Raw genomic sequence first — 22,693 nt, 5'->3', positions numbered from 1 at the left:
GTGTCAAAGTTTTTGCAATCGAGTGTATATAACACAGACATAAAACTTAAACTAAATAATTCATGTGTTTATGATTGTGTAATACTAGAAAGAACCCTAAACAAAGGGCATAGACTCTTACAAATGCACACAGTTTGCAAACAAAATGCAGGAGTGAGCATGAAAATAGAAAGAAAGACTGGGAAAAGATGTCCCCAGGGAGGGAGGTATGTGTCGAGCTAAAGGTATGGGTTTTGAGCAGTTTTGGTCTAATATAGTGCATAGATTTTAACCAGTTTGGACTGGAAAAGTCTGAAAAAAGGTAAGGAGTTTACAGAAATGGGTATGGACTAGGAACCAGGGCCGATTAACGCTAATCCACAATTAAAAGTTAACCGACGTTTTCATCTCGCTTATTTAATTTTTTTTCAAGGGTTAATTTTAAGCTAATAGTAAAGAAAATTCTAAGTCAAACCTAAAGGATAAAAACCTTTTGGAAGGATCTTTATTGATTAGTCATTAAACCAGAATCAGAGTTCATGTTAACCCACGATTAGCTTAATCGAACTTTGAACAACTGGGCCCAGGTCTGAAAATGGGTATGAATTTTAAGAGGCCAAGCCCCAGTTGCTCAGAGTGGATAACTCTATCCAGTGGATAAATCGCTATCCAGCAGATAAAATGTGCTCCAACCAATACAATTTATCCGCTGGATAACGACTTAAATCCACTGGATAAAGTCATCCGCCCTTTGAACAACTGAAAAGGAATAATTATTGGAAAATAACACATTTTGGTCTGAAAACGGGTCAGGGTTTGGAGAACTGTGCAGGGGGTACTTGAAATAATTTCAATTTCTGAGTACACAACAACAACAACGACAACAACAACAACCTTTATTTTCCTCGTGATTAATTAGAAAGATTGTTATAATTACATTCTTGTATAGTAAAATTTTGTTTCATTTATTTTGAATAATTTTGAGGTAGCACTTGAGGATGGAGGCCAAGTTAACCATCCGATTTTCTAGTTGGCCTCCATATTATGTAATGATGTTTAGAAATTAATGACAAGTGAGGAACCAAAAATGAAAAGATTTAAAATAAAAAGAATGCTAATTCCTCTTTGAAGAGGTTCTTGACCTGCTCAACTGTAGCCATTTTTAGTGCCGAAATGAAGGAGCAGTCTTACACACGACCGGCCGCCATGCCCTGTGGGTATGTGGGGTTTGGGCATGAGAATCCACACTTTCCTGAGTTTGCACTTTAGGTAATTCCCTCTTGCTTCAAGAATTTTCAAGGGAAAATGACTGTCTTGCAGCCTACCAAAGACAATTCTGTAAATGCACATACCTCAACCTCCTTTTTCTTGACGTAGTTGGCAGGGAACAGCCCCTGTTCTCCTTTACAGCTTCCCTCCCACCACTCCCCTTCATCCTTGTGAACGTTGATCACATCACCTTCTTTGAAGCTCAGGTCGCCGACCTCCCCGGTATAATTGTACAATGCAACACACTCTGAATACAACAAATATCAGCAAATAAATAATACTATCATAGTCTCTTCACCTGTTACAGAGGTTACCAATAATGCCCGACCTACCGTTTTCAAAAGAGCTGGATAAAGCTGCTTTTTGTTAGACGTCAATCAAAGAAAAGCCGTTGAATTTTTTTTTTTTAATTCTGACAACATTTTAAGGCAACAGAATCAAGAAATTAACAGTTTATCTGCTGAACAATGGCAACACTCTATCAAAGTTGATTTCCAAGCCAGTTTAACTAAAAAAAAGAGAGGGCCGCTTAGGGGATACTGTGTGTTTGACCAGCTATATGGGTATGAATTAGCAAAATTAATTATCACATACAGTGAAATTTAACATTTTTAATTCAAACACCTTTTCTTTTCACTTGAGCTGGTTCAGAAATCAATTTAAACAGAGATTTACCTACTCTTAGCGAGGTACATTGTACAGTTTGTAGAATCCTCAATTTCATGGCTATGTTGCCTTGAAATCTGTCAGAATTCAAACTAATTGCAATGGCTTTTCTTTGAATGACATCCTTATCTGACTCTCTTGAAGGCGGTAGGTCCTGTGTTATTGGTAACCACTTTAAGTCAATGAAAATAGAACTGCAAATAATAGAGTAAGAGCTGGACATTGACATTACACCTGGACAACTTTCTATCAAATAACAGTATATGCCATATTTTTCAGAAATGAATAGTAACATAACTTTAAAAAGACAATTTCTCTTACCAAAATGGTGACTAAATCGGTCTGATGTCCCTTCAAGAAAAGTAAGTTACTCTCTAATAGTAACCTTAAGTAACCAGATTGGCGATTGATGAATTCCACAATTATGTTCAGTAACGAAACAAGACCATAATTTTTTGTTATGTGGCCATATTTTGATGAAAGCTACAAAAGTGTATCCAATAATAAACTCACCAAACAGAGTTGTTGCTGCTGGACTGGGTTTTGTTTCAGGAGGAGAGATTGGAGTTGGAGAGGTTGGAGCTGCAGCTTTAGTTGTTGTTTCTTTAGGTGCTGTTCCATTTGTACTATAAATTTGTAAGACAAACAGTAATTAAGAGCGCTGTCAATCTTCTCTCAGGGTTGTCCAATACTGTCAACTTGATATGACCAGAAAAAGCTTTCAACCCGTACAGATGGACTAATTTTGTCCATTTGGACTGTACACGTTTAAAAGGCAAGCATGTACCAACTGTATGGGTCAAAAGCTAGCTTTTCTAGGTCGCATGAGGTTGACAGCATTGGACATGTATGCCTTCATTTGAATGCTGTTCCATACTAGAATGGAGAACTGGTCCACAGGAGTTACATGAGCATTTAACTCTCTCAAGTGACAAAAAAAAAAGGCCAAAGTAGTTTAGATTTCAAGCTAAATATTTTGATGACATGTAAGTCGCATGCGGCTTCATGAACTGAATTTGGGGTAAAATAATTATTTTGACAAATTTCTTAACGTAATTTTACATCATTTCTCTTGAACACCAAAATGTCCCACAGGTCTGTGTTACGGAAGTTAAAAGCTGGAGCTGCAGAAAACAAAAACTGCAGTTGACCATTAGGAGATACATGCAAATATCTGTAAACCTGCCAAATTTGCATGCCATGCTGGCATAGGAAGTCATCAAAATTCAAGTAAAGAATGAAGTTCCACTCTAAATTTTAAGAGAGGATGATAGAAATAAACAATGTTATTAAATCAAATCTGTGATAATAAACTTTATTAATTCACTACTGGGGAGGCACCCTTAACCCATTTTGATCGCAAAAAAACAAAAACATCAGACTCAATGCATTAAGTACTGCACCCCTCCCCACTCCAAAAAAGGATGTTACTGTTTCACATGTCAATGCTTTATTATTTTGTACTATGAGCTTGAGACTGCAAAAGTTAAGTCACCACTTACTCTGCATCTTTAACATTTCCACCAAGTAGTTTGACGTAAGACTTTGGAAACCAACCAACGTTGCCGTTGAGTTCACCAGACCACCACATGTCCTGCTGCTCCTTAACAACGATCACGTCATCCTTTTTGAATGTAAGGTGGTCATCCTTCTTTCCTCTGTACGGATACAGAGCCACCACTCTGAAACCTTCAGTTGACTGTTGGGGGGCTGCTGGTTTAGGAGTCTAAGAACAAAGGAAGCACGTACATGAAAGTGCATCTCTAAACCTACCAAATTCTCATGGCACCTTGGAATACAGAAAGCAACTAGAATTCAGGTACTGAATCAAGATCCACTTTGAGTTTGAACTCTTAGACCCTTCTCTAGGTCAAACCGGCCAGTGAGACTGGTCAGTCCGTGAGAAGACTGTATCAATTTGAAGGACCGATTCTTCAAATTCTTTAGAACAGCAAATTCTGAGAGTAGTGTACACCATTTTGAAGCAATTATAAAAACCTGGTATATAAACTGCTGTTCAAATTGATGCATTCTGTTTGCGAAATGATTGATTGGATGGCCAGTTCTGACAAATGGATTTAGCATCCTGTGATAAGAAACTTTATTATTTCACCACTGAGGAGTAACCATTTCAACAATGGGGTCATATTATTATTAGGTATTAGACTGTTGGGATGAAGAAATGATAGAGTTATAACAAATGTTGCCTCCCAAAGTCCATCTTCTAAGCACTCATCCCCACAGGTGGTGGGCAACAGTGCAATATTTACATGTATAGTGGACTGCCTGCCAGTATAGTGTTAACTATGTCCAGCCTCTAACAATGTTTTGAAGTTGCAGGCAATGACATGGGAGTAGTAGGCAGTACATCCACAAGGGTGTTGGGGGAACTGAGCTGCAAATTAGTCTGTAGGCAGCAAAATTGCCAGCTGCAGTATCTTGAGAGGACTGCATGTCCCTAAACTGCCTCTACCATAGCTGTGAACACCTGGCAGGAGTCTCGCAAATCAGCAGGGGGATGATCATTATCCCTTGAATACAGAAACTAGGGGAGTTGGAACACTTCTAATGGCTAAGATGATGACATTGACGACTCTGGAAAAAATTTGTCATCTTCAATGTAGGCTTGTACAAAGTAAGGGAGACAAACTGTGCAGCCTTCATAAATTCCAACATCAACACTTCATGCTCTGAGTGGTGCATGGACAGTTTAATCATCAGGCTGACATAATTTTCTACATGTAAATAGGCTGAACATGGAGTAGAAAATACGTTCATAATCTGAGAAACTATGATTACAGTGAACTCTCACCTCAGCTGTGGAGACCGTCGTACTTGTAACAGAAGAATTCTCGCTGACGACAGCTGAACCACCAAATGCACCACCAGATGCAAATTGCATGCTAAGGGCAGCTGCAAGTGATTTAACTGTAGACGAGCTTTCTTGTGGTGAAACACTGATGCCATCTTTTTTCCCTGCATTGGTGTCTTCCTCAGTAACCTTTTCCACATAGTTTGCTGGGAACAGACCTTTCTTGCCATTTGCCTCCCCATAGAGCCAGCCTGGGGGAGCTTTCTTTGCATCTGGGTCAATCTAAAAAAAAGAGAATAAGAATATTAGGAACTTTAAGCCCTAAAAGTGATCAGCATCAAATTTCTCCTTGTAATAACAATGCTTATTCAACCCCCGAGTTCATGAGAATTAAGAATATGATCACCTAAAGTGAATTTTTTTTTTTTAATTTGGTCATTTCATGTCATTGACTGGCTGAGTGTGGGGAAGAAATGTACCACAATTTATGAAACACATGCAAGGGCCTTTGTTTTTCTAATTAAATCCTATTGTTTTTGTGATGTTCTTGTTACCGTTGCCACAGTAGCTTCTTAAACTCCTTACTGATGCTGTTAACCATTGGCATTATTTATACACAGTGCATGTAGCTCCTTACTTCTAAATCCTTATAAGATGGAGACCTGTGAAGTCACAAATTGCAATACAACTGGCCTGATGGCCAGCAACTGATTCTTATTTCCATAAAATAAAGCGTCTACGGGTATGGGTGTATTGGAGTGTTGGTGCAATATAAGTCCACTGCAGTGTCAGCCCCAAGATTTTGTCAGGTTTCCCTGACAGTTTGCCAGTGATCAAAAGTATATTTGAAATTATGCACAAGCAAAGAGAAGCAACACAGAGTTCATTACTATTTTTAGTTATTTAAGTGCTCAGCCTTCTTCTTGATGCCTTTCCAGAAATGCAAGCTCAGGCAAAACAGCTGAAAGAAGCTGAATTTTGTCACATGAAGATTGAATCATCTTACCGTGATGATGTCTCCTTCATCAAGCTCCAGCTCATCAGGGTTTCTAGGTTGAAATTCATACAGGGTTTTGTAGTATTCCTTCTTTGGTAAAGCCACCGGTTTAAACAGATCTGCATTGAATGGAGAAGCTCATTGTTAGTGATTTCATCTCACTCATTTGATCTGACCCTCCAGTTTATATACTCGCAAACAGAGATGAATTTTTTGATAAACAAGACTCTTGCCATTACCAGTTAGCAAAACCTTCAGCGCATCCTTTCCCCTCAGTAGAGCTCTCACTGTCACTTCCTGCACGGGTTTCAACCTAAATTTGGTACTCGCAACTACGTTTAGCCTTCGATAACATGTCCTTGATGCATGCCATTTTGTTGTGTGAGAAATTGCTTCAATTCTCAAGAGATTTATTGTCTAAATGTTTGACAGTGAAATCAGATATTAATCCAATGGGGTTGTTATGACAGGGTGTTTCCTTTCCCCTCTCCACAGTCTCTCTTTTTTCTTGCTCCCCCTCCCTGATTATGGGGAGGGGGAGGGGGTATGGATACTTTCTGTTTCTGCAATAACACAATACAAGACTAGTTTTCACACAATCTTACTTGCAGAAGGTGGTTTCACATCTGGGCCTTGGTCCTTTATCAACTGCTGCATTGCCAATACCTTCTGTTTCACATCTCCTCCAGAAGGCTTGGCTGTGTTTGTGGTCTGCTCACTGCTGATGTGCCGTACAATAGGCGCACTGCTCGAAGACACACTGCTTGACGGCACCTTCTTTGGTGGCAAAATGCTTGGGGGCAAACTACTTGTTGGCAAAGTGCTAAGAGGCAAACTGCTTGGAGGTGCCCTGTTTGACACCAGCATCTGCTGCTGCTGGACCAGTATCTGGTCTTTAGTGATGAGCTGCTGCTTTTTCAACTCCTCCTGACGTCTTGCTTCCTCAGCTTGTTTAGCCTCGTTGAGACGTCTTCTCATCTCCTGCTCTTTTCTCTGTTTTTCTTGTTCTTGACGCATGGCTGAATAGAACATGTCAAGTCAATTCAACAGAATTCATATTAAATGGTTCTGATGTATGTAATTACATTGTAAGTAAGAAATTCTATCATCGAGGGTTTGTATCTGGCTGGAGTTTATTGTCCTCTTGAATAGCCAAAAACACATTTCTTTCAAAAACACCTGTCTAGTTTGTCTCTACTTGTGTCACTGAAACAAGATTGTTTATTTTTGGCTTAAGATGGGGGATAAATTGACATTTGAAAAAAAAAAAAAAAAAAATTAGCCCATTTGTATTGAAAACATAGTTGTAAGCAGATTATGGTTTGTCCTGAGGCCCCTCTAGAAATCACCTGATAATATTTTCCTCCCAGGGACCCTAAAGAGAAATTTCATGAAGTATTAGCAACATTACTTTCACAGTCAAATACTCATTGTGCAGTTTGACCAAAACCAGCATAATCCCTGTGACAATGCAATTTTCATGAGCCAAGAAATGTTTCGGAACAAAGAAAAAAAAAAAATACAATTTACAGTGTATCAAATACCAGTAACTGCCATACAATGTGTTTTATTTTCTAGAAAAGTGGGCTATTTTCAGAAATGAAGGGCTATTTCCAGAAATGATTGAAAATGATAAAATAAATAAATGCTTTGTTTATAGTAGAAATGCACTTACAGTGGCTACCCAAAGCTAGTTTACAGGCATTCCACTAAGAAATAACGGGAAACAAATAATAATAAAATCGAACATAACATGTTAAAAATCCCAACTGGCAGGAAGCAAACCAGCTGGCTATCTACAAGCAAGGCCGAGGCAAGACTTGAACCCGGGACCTCCGCATTTGAGGTCAGGCGCCCTTACCACTGGGCCATGCCACTTCCTATAATGACCTTTTTTTTTTTCAAAAAAAGTAAGGCCCATTGTGCAGTTCCAGAAAAAATCCATACCCACCCCATGGAAGGTCATCGGAAATTCCTAGGGGGAGGGGGGGTCTTAAAAGTCAAAATTTTAGAAGCAAAGTATGAAGCTAAACTGGAATTTCCTGGGGGGATGGGGGGTGCAAAACAAAAAACCTTCCGTGGGGGGAGTATGGATATTTTCTGGAACTGCACATTTCAAAAATAATAAAGGACACCTATTTCTAAGCCCACCTTCTAATTCCCTTTCCCTCTGTTTCTTTACTTCTTCCTCTTCTCTTTTTCTCTTGGCCTCCATTTCTTTCCGTTGTCTCTCGTCCTCGTCTTTTCTTTGCTTCCAAGCAGTGTATTCTCTCTGCTTTGCTTCTGAAATGTGCTGCAACCTGGCATTTTGACCGGACAGCTCTGCAATACTTGTATTCAGGTCCTGATAGAATCAAGATCAAAATTATTCACTCTTAAAAATGGTTACTGTAGCAAAGGAATGAAACTAGTTATAAAGAAATTCTTATGTATTTTCTAGTGGAACTAATTAATGCCCAAGTTGGCTGGCTGGGTTTACTTGAGATGATGATGATTTTTAAAACACAAGGAAAGTGCTACAGCTGTATTTCAAAACAATAATTATTCTGCATGAAATTTTTGTGGCCATTGATGCTTTACTAAACAATGTACAGCTGTACGTAGCCAATGCTAAAATCTGATGAAATATTCAAACATCCTTTCTTTTACATGTACATGTACAACGTAATTTATAAAATCTTAATAGAATCTACAGTTATGCTGTGTACATGTACAATGTACAGTATGTATGTTGTAGGTTAAAATGAATCCAGGTTAAAATGATTTCAACCTAGGTTGATTTGCATTTCCTTTGTTAAGGTTGGGTAATTTACATCTGAAACAAAGGAAAATACAAATCAGCCTAGGTTGAAATCATTTTAACCTGGGATTCATTTTAACCTACAACATGTACGTCATACAACCTCTAAATGATTTGAGATTTGGACATTACGCCTAGTACATGTCCATGTAATTTTAGACTGATACAATAGATACTACATACATGTAATGACAGATATGCACTTGACTGAAAAAACGTTGTCAGATAAATGATACGAACCATGAATGATAAGACCCAAGAGCTTTCTGGATTTAGCATATGACCTATGAGCTTATTTGCATTCTTCTTGTTAAAAAAAAATTATTATTAAAAAATTACAGTAGTTCCCCCCACAATTCCATCAGGCTGCATTGTTTACAATTCACACTTTGCATGAGATGAAGTTTTTGAAATTGAGTGTATGCAAACTTGTACGATGCGGTGCTGAAGGTTTAGGCTATAACACCTCCTTGAAAGGCCATACAAATCACAATTAATTCAGTTTACTAACTTTAACTTGGGTATTCATTGTGTCTAACTCCTTCAACTTCTCAGAAAGAACTCTCTCCATGTTATTCTGCAGTGTTTGCAATCTTCTCAGGTTTCCTCTCGAGTCCTGAACACTGGCTAACATGTTTCCATGGCTGTCACCTAAAAAATTTTACAACAGCAGCGATTAAAGGGGCACTAGCACGGAGATTTTGCTGCATGTTGGCCAAAACAAAGGACCACTTCTTTGATGTGCAATCGTTTTTACATGTACAGTACCGGAGAGAAAATACATGTATGATTTCTTCAAGGAAGAATAAACTAACATCCGTTTTTTTTCTTTTTTACCAATTTCTCCAAAATACACACAAGGAACTGGAAAATATTGTAATCCATTTCTATCCTAGCCAAGCCATCTGCGGACAAAAATGACTGATGCTAGTTTCTGTGAAGTAGTAAGGCTATTTTAAGCAAAATTGTACCATTATTTTAATGTTTCTGACAATACAAATACATGTATGTTTTTTTAGGTATTTAAAGTGACACTAACCTACATGTAAACAATGCCATCATTTGAAGATGTAATAAACATGTTTGTATTTCAAGGGGACCAAGGGAAAATCAAGCAGGGAAAAATTTTATCAAAAATTTATACAAACTTACCTAATTTGTTAGTATCACTTTGGTTTACTTCTTGAGAGAGTCGTTCACTCTCTTTTTTCATTACAACTATTCTCTGTTGAGATTCCTGACAAAAGTAAGAAGAAAACACTGTAACATGAGTAAATGCATACAGTAGATATATTTCCTTGTTCGTTAGAGACATTTGAACTCTAGGAACTGGTGCTTTAATCTTAATAAAGAGCTTGTACATGTACATGCAAGTTTCATCTGCAGTAAGTTATAACTTTGAAATGGACTTTGTTTGACACCATTTTGATACTTTACATGTAGATTTTTGGCAGTACGGAGTTTTCATGTAAACAAATCGCGTATCAATTTCAGGGTCCGACAAATATTTTTGATAAAACTTTTCCCTAGGCAAGTGGGAGACAAAAACCACTTGCCCGGCGGGAGGACCTGGTTGTCCAATATATAGCAGGATGGAAGAAAGTCTAGCAAAATCAATTCCTGTAATTTGCAAAGTAAAAGAGTGAAGAAAGTACAATATTCTAATGCATTTGTACCAAAAGCAAAATTGCAGGTAACCGCAACACCTTTTTTTTATTTGGAACGTCATTTGAACTCTATGGCTTAGATAAAACATTTTTTTTTACGATGAAGGTCGCTATCTGTCTCATTTGTAGAATATACAGATGATAAATTACGCCGCGTTTGGCATCCACCATTAGCCAAGGAAATCCCTGAAGCCACCTCATTTGGAATACCCTTTTGCGTCTTTTGGAATCATACTCCTTCTCATTGCAGGGTCCGAAATTAACTTTTTTAGGCAGGCGCCAAGTGGCGACTGAAATTTTTTTTTCAGTCGTCATATGGAAAAATGTGGTCGCTAAAAAGCAGAAAAAAAAGTGTCAATAAAATTTTTCCTTCGCAGCGAAACACAAACCAAAATTTTTGGTTGCCAGATGGAAAATTCGCGCCTGCATTTGAGGCCGCAATGGCAATTTATACACCTACCACTGAAAAACCACGACGAATGAATCGAATGCCGGCTATATACGCAGTTTCAGAAGAATGCTAAATGTTTTAAGTCAACTTTATACCTTCTCTCGTCTCTACCTTTTGGAGAAGAAATGTACCCGATTGAAAAACTGCCAGTTGGTTCTTTGCTCTATGTTCAAAACTGTAAACGATCTTTCCTTTCGCGTTCTGTCAAGACGATCGACGGATCGCCATGTTGTTCGCACCAGGCCACAACCGTGCAGCATTTCTCGTTCAAAAAAACATGGCGGCGAAGCTTCCCACTGCTCGAGCTGTGAAGCGTTGTGATAGATTTATATTAACAGGAAAATCGGTTTTATACTTCAAAAGCAGTGGAAAGGTAAAAAGTAAGTGACCAATTGGCGGGCGGCTTTGAATTTTATTTTTATCGATTTGCTGAAAATCAAAGTTATTGTTTGTATAATGATCGTGGCATGAAATAGTTAATCGCCCGCTGGCGACTAGTTGTGAAATTCTGGTCGCCAGTGCAAAATTTTTAGTCGCATTGGCGACCAGGAAAGCGCAATTTTGGACCCTGCATTGTACATGTATTTTCTCTTCCGTTTTGCATTTTTTTTCGGCACTTGTGTTTCTGGTAACGGGCTTTGGTCAATTCGTGACAAACTTATCTATAATCGCACGATAATGGCAGAAGACCACGTTGTTAGGGGAATAGTGGCCTAGCCTTTTGGCCTCTACCGGGAAAAACTGGGTCTAAAAGTTACGAAGCATGTAAAAATGGCGATCGAAACTGATAAAAACAACAGAACGAAACTTAATGACATGTTGACAAAAAGGTATGTATTGTACCCTAAAATGCCTCAAGTTTTATTGCAAAAGGTAAACATTACATAGATTTTAGCATTTTACACAAAATAACTTGTCAGTAAACCACCACAGCCCGGCGGGATTCTTCGAGAACCGGAACACTTGCCCGTTAAAATTTTCAGCTTGTCCCGGCCATCCATACTCAGCATTTGTCGGACCCTGAATTTACATCTAAAGTCTTTTACTAGCTTCAGAGCAAAATTGTGGAACCCTTTACATACTGACTAGCATACCCTATCGAAAAGACCATCCAAACGATGAATTCATAATTTCTTGCTCACAGTTACTAGGGTTGAGGATGATTATGTTGACGCCCATTCATTTATCTCAAAACTGAAAACCTGTTATGATTGAACTCTGACTATAAATTTTGATACTTTTAATTCCCCCTGTTTGTGAGTACCTTTCTATACATTTATTATTCAGTTATTTAGTTGTTTATTGGCTGATGTCTAATTTGCTATCAAATCAGTTGCTTTTATTTTTCAATTCACCTGTAATGTATGAAACAGTGTAACCTTTCTTTTTGTTTTTTTTTTCTACCAGCCTTGATTAACTTTCACTATATATGGGTAGTCTTTGCTTGTACAGTATGAGAACTTTTTAATAAAATGATGATGATGATGATGATGATGATGATTGTGACATCTCAGTACTCATGCAATCTTTCACAGTTTGCAGTAGTAGTCAGAAAACCAAATCCACTCAGAACGCCATAAGTAACACCAAGATTTGTAATTTACAAGCACCTCTGCCCCTTACGTTTTGGGAGTATCCCTCTACTTGCTGAACTTACCTTGATGTCACACTGTACTCTACTGATTTCTGCAAATCGCATTTCTTTGCTCTGATTTATAAGGGATAGTGATCCCTGACACTGCATAAAGGTCTGTCTTTCTTTATCTAATGTCTCTTGAACTTCATTTCTAGCTTGATTCTAAGAAAAAGACAAACTTAGGTTATTGACAATAGAACAGTAAGAAGTGCAGTACACTGTATATTTCTCATCTCTTTGGAGTTCCAGCAAGTGCCTATGTTGTTTAAATTTTGCTTTGGTATAAAAATTGTTGTTTTCCTTTGTGCAGTATTCATTACCATAATCCAGGACAAAGGGAAATAAAAGTCAAACTGGTTTCAATTGAAAATTTTTAAACCAAAAAAATTGTGAACCACAATTAACGCAACTTACAGTATGTTTTATGTCAGGTGTCCTATCCAGTACTGTTTGTCAGATTTTAGATATGGGTGCAGTTTAATTTAACAAAGAATGTTTGAAGACATTATAACTTCTTACTTGGTCTTTCAAGCAGAGTACTAAGTATAATCGATGATATTATTGTAGATTATTTTTTTCAAGATCAAAAGAAGGTTTTTTTATCATTTTACCCGTAATTTCTCCTTGGAAGCTACTGTGTTGATTTTCACTACTACAGAGTTACAATGTAGATAGGAGCATTTTCATTTAATAATGTTTTTACTGTATAATAAATCTACATAAAAAAACTATCCCCTACTGTAAAACAGACAAAAACAACAATGAGCGACAAACAAACCAAAACAAACTTTTTGCTTTGAACAAAATTTAAAAAAAGTATCTCCATAGAACAGAAAGAAAGGTAACTATTACGGGCACTCACCACTTTAAGTAATTCTTCTTCAAGTTTCTGTACCCTTGATTTAAGGTTATTAACAATATCCTGTTCCATATTTTTGTGGTTTAATAATTCCTCTTTCTTTCGTTTTTCCCATTCTAGCTGTCGTTGCCTCTCAGCTTCAATTTGGGCAGCCTACAAAGTTCAAAAACAAATTCAAATTAACGCAAAAAAATGAAAGTTGGACAAAGGCTCTGTTTCTCTTGTTGAGAAGCACTTCCACTCTTAATTTTACATGAAAGTTACACTTTGAAAGCTACAGTGTAACAGAGTCAAAATGCATGTGTACATGTAGGACAAAGAGAGTTTCTCTTTTCGAAAGACCCATGCACATAATATTATACAGCAGATTGCACTCACAAATAATTCAGTCTACCATTTCTAACTTTCAAGGTTGACAATAAAGCACGACTTGTACACATATAGCCCTCTCAAAATGTTATGTAGCAGTACATGTAGCTAAAAAGAGCCATGTTCAAAAAGAGGCCTTTGGGAAAATGAACTACACTGTACACTATAAGTAGCAAATTATTGTCTGCAGGTGACAAGATCGCCACTACTGGTACATTCTGAGACGACCACACATGTACTTTGACCTCGTTAAAAGTATTCTTCGGAATTTCCAGCCTTCATAAATTCCAACATCAACACTTCAAACTCTGAGTGGTGCATGGACAGTTTAATCATAAGGCTCAGACATGCTGGGAAAGATACATATACAATTCCTTTTGGAAGATGCCCAACTTTCCTAGCATTTTCAAATCTTGACTAAAGCTCTGGTTTAACATTAACACTGGACACATGATGAAAACGACACTAAAGAATAACTACCTTGTGAATGTTCACACACGTAAAATAAATGAACAAATTGATTGTTTGATCATCGACTGTCAGATTGCTGTGGTATGGCCTCACTGATCAATCCATTACTCAGTCAATACACCTTTTGATGTTCATTTACAGAAAATATCCATTCATTTGTGTCAATAGTTGTTTCATTAACGTGAATATACTTTCATTAACACAAAAATAAACTTCATTTGCACCAAAGAACCTTCAAGAAAGACATTTGACAGTGGTATCGTTTTATGCAAGTGTATTTACAATGTACCACGATGTCTAGATAGCAAGGAAATTTAAGGATAATTCATACAGTGAATTTGAATTTCTTTTCCAACACAATTGAATGTTATGATGACACTAATCTTTGTCTTACACGACTTAAGAATGTTACCTTTGTTGAAATGGTCGTGTAAAGATGCAATAGATTGTTAGTTCTTATGCAAATTGAGTTCATGACTTAATTTTATTTTCTAGAAAAATGACTGTTGAATAATGCAATAAATATTTATTGGTTGTCTATTTGCGTTAATGAATTTTAGTTTTGCTTAAAGTGCCCCTGGGACGAAAATTTCATTTTCTATCTTTTTGCATTTTCGTGTAGAATATGACCTTCTACTTCATAAACTGTATTCTGCTGTTATTTAGTTCGCAACAGCAGAATACAGTTTATGAAGTAGAATCCATATGAAAATTAGCCAAGTGGAATTAATGTAATGCAAGTAATGGCGGCCGTGAAATCTCGAATAAAAAGCTTAAAAAAAAAATACTTCCAATCGCCGTAAAGGATTGAAATTTGGTAACATGAGTAAGAAGGTCATATTCTACACGAAAATGCAAAAAGATGGAAAATGAAATTTTCGTCCCAGGGGCACTTTAAATAAATAGCATTTCCTGAAAATGAATGTCAAAAGGAGCTATTGCTTGTCTGTTGATGCTGTTGAATGTTAATTAACACCTATGCAAATGTCATTCTTGAAGGTTTCTTTCGTGCAAATGAAGTTTGTAACTTTGGTGTTAATAAAAGCATATTCATGTTAATGAAACAACTTTTGACACAAATGAATCAATATATTCTGCAAATGAACAGCAAAAGGTGTAATACAATATTTAAATTAGTCAGTGAGCCAAATAATCAGCCAGTCATGATGTTCAGAAAGGAAAGCTAATCACTGACAGGTGGTTTCCATAGAGGTCTCCAGATTGGATCTTAAGCTGGAAGAAAAAAAAAACAACACATTCTTGGAGACAAGCCTTTGCTCCAAGGAGACCCCTACATTGTTCATGTGGATGTACTCCTGACTGACTCCTTGATCTGGATCAAATTAGAATCCAGAAAAAGTAAATACTGCAGGTTCTTACCAGTCTCTGCTGTATCATTTTCTTCCTTAATGCTTCCTGTTCTCTCTCCATCTCTAGCTGTTGTTGCCGCTGCTTCTCTAACTCTGCTTGTCTTTTCTGCTCCGCCTCAAGTTTTGCTCTTTGCCTTCGTTCTTCCTCTAGATTTTCCTTCCTCTCCCTCTCGTCTTTTTCTTTTTTCATCTTCTCTTGCAATTCCATGCGTCTTCGTTCTAGCTCCAAGCGTCCTTTTTCAAAGTTATCTTTCCTTTTGTCTTCAAAGGTAACTGTACACAAAAATGCAGCAACAAGGAAAGGAAGAATGTCAAAGAATGACAGAGTTGTTTCAAATATTGCTCTTTTAGTCACAAATACAAGAATCAGAATTTGGCTAGCAAACCTCTACCAGAAAGTTTGTATCTTGAAGTTTTCAAGTCTAAACTCCTAGAATTATCACTGAACACAATGCCCTCTTGTGGGGCAAGTCAGCTCTTACTGTACAAAGACACATTAGATGAGAAAACAACTAACAGACAGACTGTAGTGACAGACTGTCTCTAGTTTGGAATCATGACACTACTTAAAGGGGCACACATTGTCATGGTGATTTTTCTGTACTTTTGTCAAAACTGCTCAAACATTTGACAAAGAACCTGTTTTGTAAAATCGCTCCTACAACACCGGTAAGGAAATATTAACAAAGGCTTTTGTCCCAGGAAGAACAAACTATTATCACTTTTAGCAACTTCTCTAAAATACCCAGGAAGAACTTGAAAAAAATGGCTAGTTTCTTCGAGTTGCAATCCACTTCCATTCTACCCATCCGCAGCCAAACATTATTAATGGTAGTTTCTGTGAACTTGTAGGGTTATTATTAACAAAACTCAACCATTACAGTGTATTTTAATTAATGATTCCATTGAAACAAATATGTTTTTTGGTTATTCATAGTTGCATTTGAGGACAAATAAGTAAGGGAGACTTACAAATTGTAATACTGCCAGATCTTGACTTCCCATCTATGCTACCACTTCTCTCTCTTTCACTGCCGCTTCTTTCCCGTCCACTGTCAGCCCTTTCCCGTCCATCTTGAGCTGGAGGGAAGTTGTTTGCAGTAGCTTGCCGAGACTGGTAAGACGGAGGGAGGAGCTCTGGTGGAACAGCAGGAGGAAGTGTCTGGCCAAGTTTTGCTAACTCTATGAAGTGCATAGCTAAAGCGAATTCCTCAATGTTGAGCTGTCCATCTTTGTCTAAATCTGAAAGATTCCTGAAAAAATGAAAGCAAAAGTTAACTTATAAACTTGTCTTTGACTTAAACAACCTTCCTTTGTAATTTTAATTCACAAACTTTTACATATTCTTATCTTTCAGCTTTCACTTCTGATTGTAAATATTTTTCTCAACTGTCTCTGATTTTTGCTTTAGACTTTTACATTATCACATTTTTCATTAAATTTACACAGGGTCAATCTCTTCAACTCCCTTCAAGATGCGTCCTTTTAAATGTAGTTATGATACCCCGAATTACAAACGTTGCATCTATGTAAAGTTTGTTATTCCACTGTTCAGGAATTTTCATCACAGAGGAATTTACATGTATGTACTCTTTGTGATTAATATAATTTTTTGGACTTCTAGCTTATCCTAAGCCAAAAACAGATTCAGAGGAATCGTGTATGTATCAGACAGCACTGTCAACAAGTGTGCACAATTAAAAGTAAGAGGCAGATACTTCACTCTGCAAAGTCCAGTACTTTTATCTTAAAAACAAATATCCTGAGACAGCTTTGTAATATGACCACAACGTACCATATTTGAGCTAAAATTCCTTGTGAAAGACCTGACTGAATTAACATACTTCTAGCTTGATCGCCTAAGAAAATAAAACAAAAATAATTTATTTCAGTAAGCCATAATTACTAAACAATTACTTCATGAAATTAGTCATACTTTCAAGAGCCTACAAGTATAACAAACAAGAAAGCCATAAAGGCTTGTTAAGAAGCTAAATTTTTGCCTAACCGTACCCTCTCAGACACTTTTTAACCCTCCCCCCCTGCACATTGAGCTAATTGAATAGTTTTAGTCCCTAACCTGAGATTCTCTCGCCACAAAAGGTTTTTTTTTCCGCAGGAATGTTGGAGGCAGCCCAAGCTCACTATCCAATAACAGGGACCTGATATTGATTTATTAAACTTTTTATGGGATTTTCACTTCAGAAATACAGCCATAAATGTAAAAATATACTATGCACTGTTGTTGATCTTCCCATGCATTCCGCTGGAGTCTTTGGAGTGCTTAGGAATAAGGGAAAAAAGTTTTTCTCCACCCTGACCAGGACTCAAATCTCTAAAAGTTTAGAAATTTCTAACTGCACCGTACCACAAAAGTCATAACAATAACATCTTTCTATGCACATTAACAAATTGTTACCTGATATAAATCCTGCCTTTTTATAGTCATTTGCTTTAAACATTTGATTATATTTCAGTCTATGTGCAGGAGTGATAGTTCCATAAGGTCCAGCACTGGTTCCAAAACTCCCTGTCATTGAATTAGCCCGCTGAACATTGCCCAAACCAGGGCCAAAGCTGGTTTGACTTCCTGGTCCGTTGAGCATCGATGTGTTTGGAGATGGAGTGTTTAAACCGCTGTTCATTCCAAGACTGAATGACGATGATAAAGATGCTGATGGCACACTTCCTGTTGAAGAAGGTCCAAACGATGACCCAAAGACTGAAGATGAAGAGGTAGCCATTGCTCTTGTTTGTGGTGGAGATTGGTTTATGCCAGACCATGAAATACCAGATGTTGCAGACTTATGGGGCATTGTCATCATGCCCACTTTGGAGAAGCCATTTGACACAGATGGCGTTGCTGACGACTGACCCCAATCAGTGGCAGGTTTTGTTTTCTGACCCACAAGAAAGGTGCTTGGCATGGAGGTCATTTTGAGACTGTTGGGAAGTGATGTTGGCAGTTCAATTCCTTTCAGTTTACTCTGGATTAGATGTACAGCAATAGTGAACTCCTGCATGGTCATCTTGCCATCACGATCCAGGTCTGAAAGATTCCTGAAGGAGGCAATGAAAGTGAATAAGCAACTCAGTGTCGAAAGAAACTGTCCAGGAAGTGGTTCTGAGTACAGTAGCAGCACTACTTAGCATCCAGTGTATTGGCATACACTGTGGGCCTCATAGTTACTAGAGAAGGCTGTGTGATGACATTGATATAATGGACATGGACATGTATGGTGGATCACCACAAACATGGTAGGACTACAGTGCAGGCCAGAATTAAGCGAACTACGCAGACGCGTTTTATACGCAGCAAAAACGCGTATGCACGTATTTTTAGACGCGTCTAAATGTGCGCGTTTTTGCCATTGTTATTCATCGACGTAAGTTCTCTTTGTGTGGTATTGTCAAATAAAACAAAAGAATTCAACAGCTTAGCGAGAAACACAAAATTAGCATTTTATGTAATCAGCCAGCGACAGCTATCATATTTCGAATCTTATCCGCTTCGTAGAAACTGGCGACTTTAAAAACAACTCCTAGCCGATATTGCTGCGATATTGAATATTCAGCGTATGTTATAGAAAAGATAAATCTAAGCTAATTAGTTGAATACGTCTTGTTCGAAATCAAAGCTCTCTGTGCGCGAACGGGCGCGAACTCGTGAATGTAATATAATAGTTGAGTGTTTCGAGTTAAAGTTATTTTAAAAATTACACACGCACATTGTGACTCAAAAGAGAGCGTTTCGAGGTTTTTTCGAAGGGATGAAAATGGCACAAGTTGGCTATAATTGGGAAGGCATCCTGGCTCCCGTGTTGATTGAATAAAAAAGCATCCAGCTTTCCTTCCAAGAACCTCCGTACATCGTGTTGTTGCCGAATGATACTTGATACACGTGCAGGAATTTGGTTGCCTAGCACGTGACTGAAATCTTCCCGATGTTTTCAGCGTGGCAATTTCTTTCTACACATAATCGTCGAAACAACGGCTTCTGTCAGTGTTTTATAACATTACAAGAAGCTTTCAATCTTGTAAAAGTTGCTTTTATGGCTTTATCCAAGTGAACGCAAATATAGGAATGCGTCAAGCGTTGCGGTACTCAGGAGACTCTCAGTGTTTATGTTTGTTTCGGGGAATCGATCTTATCGCTCACACTGGACCCGAATAAAATTTTGCAAAACTGAAGTTTCCTATTTAACCCTAAGCCTTTAACCAATGGAATTGCCTTGGATCTTTAAAGTGAACTGAACGATTACATTTTGCAGCCGGAGATAGTCAATGCTTGATGTAGAATGAGGGAAAGTTCATGGTAAGTCAGCAAATCTGAACCGAAGCGCGCTAGAGAAGCGAAGTCTGTTTAAAATCATTTGGTGGATTTACTGATTTTATTCCGGGTCGTAATTTATTTGTTTATTCTATATGATTTACCCACAAATACTGTATAATTCTCGAACTACCTACCGAATCATCATTGCGGCAAGGAATAAATAAGAATAGCGTTTAGAAATAAACAAGTTACATCCTTTAATTTCACGGTCTACGCAGAGCTCGTTTCGCAAAGTACAGATCTTTGAATTTAGAAACTCTGCACTTCCGGCGTTTTATTCCTCTTTTAGCTTGTCACACACAGAGGTCTGACTGTTGTAGTCTTGATATCTTCAATTCTACAGATTTATTCATTATTTCGTTTCGTTTCGCAAAATACAGTAAGCCTCGCGGCAAGTTCTTTTTTAAGTTCCTTCTATGCGCTCAACAACATGGAGTTCTTGCGCTGAGCCGGTTCTTCAATTAAGAAAGTCGGCAAGTGTAGTCATAGTTTTGTCAAACCCTTCTGAAAGGCTTTTCCCAGGCAATTAAAAAAAAACAATGACAGATCAACAATACGAAAACAATGAGTTAGCTCATACATACTAATGCGTCTGACTAGACGCGCATCTGCAGATTTTTAGACGTGTATACGCGTCCGCAGCAGACGCGTTTTACGCGTATGTTTTGGTTCGCTTAATTCTGGCCTGCACTGTACATGTAAATAAATCAATAAATAAGCAAACCCGTCAATAAACTTCATTGTCCCTTATTAATCTGGTACAGAGTAACTTGAAATTTAGAAACGAATAAATTTTCAAAACTTCCACTAAAACGTGCACAGTTAGTTATTAAAAACCAGCAGATGTTTGGGAGGATAAGAAATCCATTGGGAATATCACTTAATTTTAAATACACTGTTATTATAGATCCCTAAAAGGAAGTCACAAAAACTAAATTTATGAAATTATGTCTAATTTTGTCTCAGTTCCAAATCTTAAGGACTGAGACAAAAATTAATAAGAAAATTAATTAGAAGAATTTGTATGGAGTCATCAGGGCATAATTCAGCTAATATCTCACCCCAAAAATGTAACAAGATGCTGATTTTTGGCAAGTAGGCATTTTCGAATTCATCATGCTCTTTCCGAACATACTAACAAATCCCATAATTTCAACAATTCAAATAATATTATTTGTGATGTCACACTTAAGGACTCTATACTCGCTGGGCTTATACATTATATATGTGTTCTAAGGACTTAATTCAAAGGCCAACTTTCTGTCCACCAATCAGATGTTCTAACCACTGAGCTATTGGGAGACTTGTGGCGAGTTAGATGCAGGCCACTTACTTGGTTCACATACAATAAAAAGAACAATATTATTGTTCTTTTTTTTACGCCATTCCAGGATAAGATTTTCTGATGTAATTTTCACCCAGAAATGACAAAAAGATGCACGTGAGATGAATGAGTCCTCCTTTATGCTCAAGTTTCTATATTGCAGTCTAAATAGACCAGAGGTGGAAAGACCCACTTTACGAAACAAAATAAATCTCACCATATTTGACCTAAAACCATCGGTGGAAGATTGGACTTGAGGAAATACTTCTTAGCTTGCTCACCTTGAAAATAATTTGCATCAATGATTAATTAATAGCAATAATGTATGTATTTTCTTCAATATCACACTTCTCCTAATGTTATTTCCCTTGGCTTCTGTTGTATCCTGAATTTTATTCCTATACCGGTTTTGATTAATATTAATAGCCATTCATACAGACTGTCAAAAACTGTTGGCACAACCCAAGGCAGCATATAAATGCAAAAATATGATATTAACAAAGCTTATAGTGTAATTAATAAACCTGCAAACATACTGTCTCGGGAATGATTATTTTCAGTTATTTTGTATCCATTCTGAGTCAATCTTTGTTATAAGTTTAAACTTTAATTTTGATTGAAATCAAAGATGCAAATACTGTACATGTACCTCAGAGTAATTTATTGTAGATTCCATTAAAAACGTTCAGGGTTATTTAACTAAGAGAAGAGAATATATATAAATTTCCTGTTCAGTTAACTGAATATTTTTGTTTTGTTTTGATCCATTCAATCGATGGATTCAATATAATGAGATCGAGGTAGATCGAACGAACCATTAAGCTCAAATCATTGGCCACATGTTAACTCGCAAAACCGAAAGACTCGACAAATTTTATCTTTGTGTAAAATAATTCTTCTTCTTGATGAACCTGTGATACGTGTAAATATGGAGATCATGATTTATGCCATTAAAATTGTCTAATTCAAGCTAACCCGTCAAGAAGCCGCTTGCAGGATTCAAACTTTGGAAAGTTGCCTCATGTTTGGTACGGTCCTCTGATGTTATTACCCACGAAACTGTTTTGAAGATAACAAGAAAGAATAAACAAAAAACTCAATTTTATTACACTACAGCTGGCAAATGACCTTGTCTTAAGTTTTACTAATTTAAATTTCAAAATACCTGGAACAGAGGAACCAATCCCACCGGGAGAAGACGAGGCTATTTGTGTCGACATCTTCAATCACTTCTTTGCCATAACAAAACTTTTCTTGCACAAACCTGGAATCACACTCTATTTAAGAGGGACTTATAGATTTCAGTGTTGTCCGTCACTCGTCATCCTTTCATTCTAGCAGCCCATCAGTGAACGCATAATATCTGACATCCTCAAACTACCGTATGTGAGCAAGTCAACGATCCCGAACTGTCGCGGAGAGCGCAATATTGTAAGAGTGTTATGGAGCTTGGAGGCGATTTCGCGACAAAGTTTGACAGCGCAGGACCGAATCTCACACGCTGATCACTTGATTAGTCAACGGTAACTTCGAAAGGCTTCAAAAGTGTTAAGAAAAGCACCATTTAAGTAGAATAAAACGCTGTTATACAACAAGCCTGCATGCCCTCCTGGCATTCGACCGAAACAACACATGCATTGCAGGCATGCGCATTTCCGCTGACCTGTTGGATTATGGGTAGACATGAATA

At 37.4% G+C, this 22,693-nt stretch overlaps 1 protein-coding gene across 1 annotated transcript in view; it reads right to left on the bottom strand.

Moving 5' to 3' along the window:
* LOC146483572 (intersectin-1-like) overlaps positions 1 to 22,639 on the bottom strand; it is a 56,094-nt gene extending 33,455 nt beyond the window's left edge. The window contains exons 1-18 of the mRNA XM_085105737.1: positions 22,169 to 22,639; positions 21,979 to 22,062; positions 21,221 to 21,284; positions 17,766 to 18,406; positions 17,142 to 17,205; positions 16,319 to 16,599; positions 15,357 to 15,619; positions 13,140 to 13,289; positions 12,299 to 12,439; positions 9,676 to 9,760; positions 9,035 to 9,174; positions 7,875 to 8,067; positions 6,329 to 6,742; positions 5,733 to 5,842; positions 4,727 to 5,008; positions 3,417 to 3,640; positions 2,428 to 2,540; positions 1,332 to 1,495 (exon numbers count right to left, since the gene is read on the bottom strand). Of these exons, the coding sequence (XP_084961863.1) occupies positions 1,332 to 1,495; positions 2,428 to 2,540; positions 3,417 to 3,640; positions 4,727 to 5,008; positions 5,733 to 5,842; positions 6,329 to 6,742; positions 7,875 to 8,067; positions 9,035 to 9,174; positions 9,676 to 9,760; positions 12,299 to 12,439; positions 13,140 to 13,289; positions 15,357 to 15,619; positions 16,319 to 16,599; positions 17,142 to 17,205; positions 17,766 to 18,406; positions 21,221 to 21,284; positions 21,979 to 22,062; positions 22,169 to 22,223 (3,468 nt within the window). The 5' untranslated portion in view covers positions 22,224 to 22,639. The remainder of the gene's footprint in view (positions 1 to 1,331; positions 1,496 to 2,427; positions 2,541 to 3,416; positions 3,641 to 4,726; positions 5,009 to 5,732; positions 5,843 to 6,328; positions 6,743 to 7,874; positions 8,068 to 9,034; positions 9,175 to 9,675; positions 9,761 to 12,298; positions 12,440 to 13,139; positions 13,290 to 15,356; positions 15,620 to 16,318; positions 16,600 to 17,141; positions 17,206 to 17,765; positions 18,407 to 21,220; positions 21,285 to 21,978; positions 22,063 to 22,168) is intronic.
* Positions 22,640 to 22,693: the final 54 nt, after the last annotated feature.

Source organism: Pavona decussata, unplaced genomic scaffold (assembly GCF_977016875.1).
Source record: "Pavona decussata unplaced genomic scaffold, jaPavDecu1.1 SCAFFOLD_38, whole genome shotgun sequence".
Taxonomy (NCBI): Eukaryota; Metazoa; Cnidaria; class Anthozoa; order Scleractinia; family Agariciidae; genus Pavona; species Pavona decussata.
The sequence above is the reverse complement of the archived record's forward strand: the minus strand, read 5'-3'. Positions and strand labels throughout refer to the sequence as shown.